Below are 6,000 nucleotides of genomic sequence, written 5' to 3'. Positions count from 1 at the left end.
ATGGACGGACAAGTGAACGCCCACAAACATATGATATCAAATCAGTCCCCGTACAGCATTCTGTCCTCATGTTCTTTTCCATCCCTGGCAAAAAAAAAAAAAACCCTCTTTGACCTTTATCCAGGACTTACAGGGCATCTGCTTTTTACAGTACAATGTTAGCAGGCACACAAGGCCACAGCTATGCCGAACGTCGGTAAGTCAGGAAACAGGGATCTCTGTGTTGTAAAGGGCTCTTGGGAAACCCCTGCTGGGTTTCATCAATACTGTGGTAAAATCATGCCAAACACTACAATGTTAGGAAAAACAAAATAAGCCCATCGTAATTTCAAATGACTCATTGAGTTTATAAATGAAATGAATTATGAAATGCATTCATTATTCTCATGAATTTTTCAGTAGCCCTCTGTGGAAATTTTAGTCAAGCTCCTTTAACTTCGAAGGCATGGTATTATGTAGACATATATACATACTTTTTATGTATTTCTTTTTTTTTTGTGAGATAGAGGGAGGGTTGTGGTTGTCCCTGGGGGTATCAATAGTGGTTCTTAATTGTAATTAAGAATGAAAATTATAACGTTTCTAAACGTTATAATGGCTGCACAGCAATGCCAGTAAGATGGCACAGTTTCGCACAGACCCATCCATCTGGGGGTTGGGGATTGGAAAGAGGGGCAGTTAAATTACAAAGACAGTACTTTAAGATTTGATTTGGCTTTGTTTCAACATATCAGCTAGTTTCAGAGCAGTCACACAGGGTACATACGGTTATTACCTCTTTTAAGGGCACACAGTTGGTAAGGAGTGTACCATTTAACGCTATAGAATTGAGCTATGTCAAAACAGAAAGTTTTGGAAAATATAATATGCTCTCAGTTACCATAACTGACAACAATAAAGTATGATGGCACATAAATATCTCAGATGTGTGTTTTTTAAAGAAGTCTTTGCACCTATCACTTGATTACTATAACTAAGTAAAGAACATTTTATAACAAAATAGGGAGGCTATACTTTCCAGTAGTCAAAAGGGAATGGTGGAGGATTCTCTGAAGGCTGTCTTTGTATGGCACACAAACATTTGAATATTAAAATGCATTTATACCTTTTCACTCTTAATTAACTACCTAAAAGCTATCTAAAAAGTCTTTGGAATGCTTATAATGCGTTTTGGAATAATAAAATTGGAAAATGTGCTTCTTTTCTACAACGTTTTATTTCTAAATGGTTCATTTAAGATTTTGTGCTGATGCTTTGAGTCACACAAGGCAATTTGTTACAGCTCTCTTCCCACTAGAGGGCAGTCTACATTGTAGAAATATTTTGCTTGCGAAACAGATTGAAGGTCAGTGTGCTTGCTTATTAATTTAAATGCATTTTTAATCTAAATTAAAAAATATATATATTCAATACAGTTCACGTGAACAAAATAAACACAAAAAGTAAAAAATAAAACATGTAATAAAAAAGTCTCAAAATTACATCTTGAAGTTTCACCCAGGTTGTTTTTAAGCACATTTTATTAATTAGCTAAGGGCTTAGTAAACATTATGTGTTTCATATGTTTCAGTGAGTTACAAAGAAAATGGCAGTAAATTTAAGGGTGTGCAAAGACCTGGCCCCTCTGAGACTCTCCTCCATCATTCCCATAAGGTTTTGCACCGGTCCCATGTCAGAGAGACACACAATATGCCCTTCACAGATATCCACAGGTTGATTCACCAACACAGTATAACACATAAACACATTTCATAATGAAACATTCATATGTTATCTACACACTCATTTAGAAGCCTCCTATGTCAGTATAGAGAGATTTATCTGAGACGTATATATTTATATATGTATTATATTTATCAAATAGTATACTGTAACTTTTTCTCTCTTGTCTATGTGTGTGTGTGTTTTTTTTTTTTCTCTCCAAAAATAATTCTTGAACGTTTGTTTGTCAGGTTTTTGGTTGACAAAAAAATATGTCCTGAAAAACTGTAAAACTTTCAGATCATCGAGAAGTGATGAAGAGAGCCCGAGAACACATGGAAAGATGCAACATCTGAGGAGAAACAAAATGCGTGTGCATCATTCTGTGTAAAAAGTGAGGATAGAACCACGGACAGGGCCTTCAGAGGGAGGATTCATACTGTAGAAGTTCATAGAGAAGTGGACCGTCCCTATACCTGATGCCCACCGCATTGGGGCTAATAAACTGCAGCACGTTTATGGTCCTGCGCAGTCGCCTGTCAACAAAGTGTGCATCCCAAGCTGGATAGCGTTTTCTGGGCATGTCTATTTTAATGAGCGGGCCCTCGGGCGGGATGGGCCTCCCTGCTGCGTCTACAGGTTCTGTAGACCTCACTTGGAAAACCGGAAGGCATGTGTCTGTAGCTGTTTCGTCTAACCCCATTTGTTCTCCTGCCACGCCTCGTGTAGGGGTAGCCTGGGAGCCACGAGGCCCAGGTGTGGGAGCCATTGGTTCAGCTTCAGGTGGTAACGGGAGGCCCCATAACAGCTCAGCACAGCAGGAGGACGCCAACATCCTCATTCGGGGGCCCATGGGGTGTAGGACCCCATAATAGAGAATCATGCAGGCCACACCTGAGGCAAAGCACAGGAAGACGCCACAGATGGCAAAAGAGGCATAGGCGTCAGTGGTGGCTGGGTCGCGGTATGCGTACCAAAGTGAGGTTAGGATGGCATTCTCCAGCAACACAACGGTGTAGTAGACCACCATTCTGTACCGTGTCCGGCCCTCACGTACATTGAACCAACAGAAGACGTAGACCACGCCCACCACCATGTTAAACAGTACTTCTTCCCATTTGGACATGCAAAAGTCAGTGCCGCCGTGGATGACCCAAAAAGCCATGGCGCACCAATGGAGCACCACAAAAATGCCAAAGTAGATGTGGAAAACTGAGGCAAAAAGGGCAAAGGAGAGCACCCGTGAAGAGATGGTGAAAAGGCGCCAGAAAAGATGCACCAGGGCTCCTCGGTAACTCATGCTCCTCTTGTCATCGCGTGAATCACGGAGGAGCTTGTGGTAAGAGGCTAGCACCCAGGCCAAGGACGTTAAGGAGGACATGGCAGAAAGACCTGAAAGACACACACCCACACACAAGGTCGAAACCAGAGGATCACCAATCATACATAAGGACAAATTATATTTGTTAAAGATCATAAATTAAAATAAAAAAATAAACCTATGTGTATCACTAAAAGGCGTGTGGGTCTTTTAATTTTCAAATTAAAGATTTGGAGCTTTAGCTTTTGAATCTTTGAAGTTTAAAACATAAATGAATCAAAATCCATTGCCTTTCAAACTGGGTAAGAAATTGTAAAATGCATTTTTCCTTCCCATCTGCTTTGATTTAGCGTTCTTTCACATACTTTATTTTTTAATTGCATGACTACCAAAAGAATAAACCTACTGTGAACCTACAAGTCTGAAAACAGTAAACAGTTGTAACACCCCCAGAATTTATGGTTTGAAACTGCATCGGTGGTTCTTCCACTCTCAGAAAACAGATTTCATTCTAGCCAAAGCAATCCATCACATTTTTGAAAGCATTGTTATTACTGAGATCATCACACATCATCCAGTCAACACAATCTCTATTTAGTGGACCAGTTTGGTTTTTCTGTGACATCTATAATGGTGAAGTCAGCGGAATGTCCGAGGAACAACCCCTTCAATGAAAAATGATAGAGGATTTTCTGCAAAACAGCGATATAGAACATTACAGCAACTGTCATGAAGGCACAGGCACCCAATCCACTACAGGTTCCGCATGCTATGATTGAGTTGCTTTTCTTTGGGAACAGTATTGAATGAGGAAACTTGAGTTGTAAAACCAGGTTCAGTAAGAACGTTGGTGAAAGTTGAAAACTGAATAGAACTCAGAATAATTCAAGAGAAACACAGATGACAATCATTTTTTTGTCTTGGTTATAAAAGCATCACAGCTCTAGATGGAAACTAAAACTTATATTAGACATATAGTGCAAACAATAAAAAAACAAACATAGCTTGATTTTTACACAAATATCAGGTTTAAGAGTAATCATAAAATACACTTACACTGCAGCCACTCAGCCTTGTTGCTCTGGATCATGATGCAGAGCTGCAGCACCAACTGAGGGGCGCTCTCTAAGAAGGTCTCCAGCAGTCGCAGCATGTTGACATCAGCATACTCGTACATCATAGCCCAATAAAAGCGCCTCTGGTTCTCCTTCTGCCGGTGACTTTGTATCCCAAGATACATAGTGCGAATGTACCTGAAAAGAACGAAAGGGTCTAAAATTAGACCCTCAAAGCAGCTCCTGTGACTTTTAACCACAAACGCTTTCCAAAATTACCACATAATTGAGCGACACATGTGGTGTGATATACTTTCCATGAACACTTGTCTGAGTTTCCCCATCTTTGGGAGGTATTCTTCGCAACAAGTTCAACATATAGTAGTCGAATTCACTTACGTTAACAGGAATTTAATTACATTGTAAGAAGAATAGGTAACAAAGAGAATTACTCCTTTATGACAAAATTGATGTCAATTATCACAAGATGCTCTTATAAAGATGTATTAAAGGTAGAAAAAGAGAAAAATAAAAATGTCATTGTAAACAGTTGAGAATAGGGAAAAATAAATCAATTAAAGAAAGTGTATGAAATTTATGTTTAGAATTTGTGTGTGTATGTGTGCATGTGTATTTCTTTAAAAGGATTTCTGCAAAATGATTTTGATCCTGTGATTAAAAGCAGTTCACCCAAATATCAGTGACATTTAATGAAATTATGAGTTTTAAAACTTGGTAAAAGTAATTAAAATAATAATAATATATTTGACCTGAAAGTTATTACATATCACATATTGTCTAATCTCATACAGGCCTATCAATGTGGTTTAAATGAAAGCTTCTTTGTATTTTTCAAACAGAGACTGTTAAGACTGAAACATAAATGGCTGAAGTTGGCCAAAAATATTTTGGAACTACTTAGTTAACCTGTTCTGTCCCATGTATAAAAAGGCAAACCAGCAAATGAATTCTCCTTTTCTTTCTCAATACTCTCATTTTAGAAAAGCAGTGAGGGGAAGAAAAACACTTAGAAGCTAATTAAAAGCTCAGTCACATTCTTTCAGGATTCATAAACTTGTTTCAGGATTAACAGCCATCCTGTGTAATATTTATTTTACCACCTTTTGATGTTTAATTTTGAGGTCATGAAGCAGAGTGCACACAGCTAATAGTATCACACTACTGGTGTAATTAAAATCCAACAATTTCTTCTTTTTATGTTAGAAGATAATCACAAAGCTTGTTGTGTGTGGCTAACAATCAGTCCAATGTACTGTGCGTGGTTAAAGCTAATTAAGATTATTATCCTCTTTGGGTGTGGAGTAAACTTTAAATCAAAGGATTCAAAAAGCGCCACATTCAGGAAATGTAAACGGAAATACAGCAGCGTCACGGCAAGCTCAATCCTCCGTGTATCAAGCACAATTTTTAGCTTCTCAAAGACGGTGACAAAACTCTGGATGTGCAGAGAAAAAAATGTTAAATCAGAGTGACAGCTCTCATGCTTTGTAGTTATCTTAGCACTGACTTCAGCTAATGCACATTGGTTTGTAGCTGCAGGGTTTATCTGCCTGAGCTGGTAGAGTAGTCAAATAAATCCAACTCTTGATGTGAAGGCAGTCAACCGATGACAATAGGGCAGCAAGGACAGAAATAGACCAGAAAGCAGCAGTCCACCTTTAAATTAATTGGCAGAGGATCTAAATTCTGCACCTAAAGGTGAGAAACAAGTCCTCATGGGAACTAAAAGAAAGTCAAATGCTTATGAGCTGTTTAATTCTATATATCTTCAGATATCAGATTTGTATGAGAAGAACAATGTAGGACACCGAAGGGCTCTTTTTTTCCCCTGTGTCACAAAATATTTACAGCATTTTCCTGCATAAAGAGAAGACCTTTTCAATGTTTTTGGGGAAACCAGTT

General features: G+C 38.5%; 1 protein-coding gene across 1 annotated transcript in view; it reads right to left on the bottom strand.

Annotated features, from left to right (window-relative positions):
* Positions 1-1,453: 1,453 nt before the first annotated feature.
* The window catches only part of xkr6b (XK, Kell blood group complex subunit-related family, member 6b), a 46,542-nt gene continuing 41,995 nt past the window's right edge, over positions 1,454-6,000 (bottom strand). The window contains exons 2-3 of the mRNA XM_055019934.1: positions 4,079-4,275; positions 1,454-3,093 (exon numbers count right to left, since the gene is read on the bottom strand). Coding sequence (XP_054875909.1) covers positions 2,123-3,093; positions 4,079-4,275 — 1,168 coding nt within the window. The 3' untranslated portion in view covers positions 1,454-2,122. The remainder of the gene's footprint in view (positions 3,094-4,078; positions 4,276-6,000) is intronic.

The sequence above is a fragment of the Poeciliopsis prolifica genome, unplaced genomic scaffold, assembly GCF_027474105.1.
Source record: "Poeciliopsis prolifica strain line A6 unplaced genomic scaffold, Auburn_PproV2 SCAFFOLD065, whole genome shotgun sequence".
Classification (NCBI taxonomy): Eukaryota; Metazoa; Chordata; class Actinopteri; order Cyprinodontiformes; family Poeciliidae; genus Poeciliopsis; species Poeciliopsis prolifica.
Note: the sequence above shows the minus strand (reverse complement) of the source record. Positions and strands in the feature narration are given on the sequence as shown.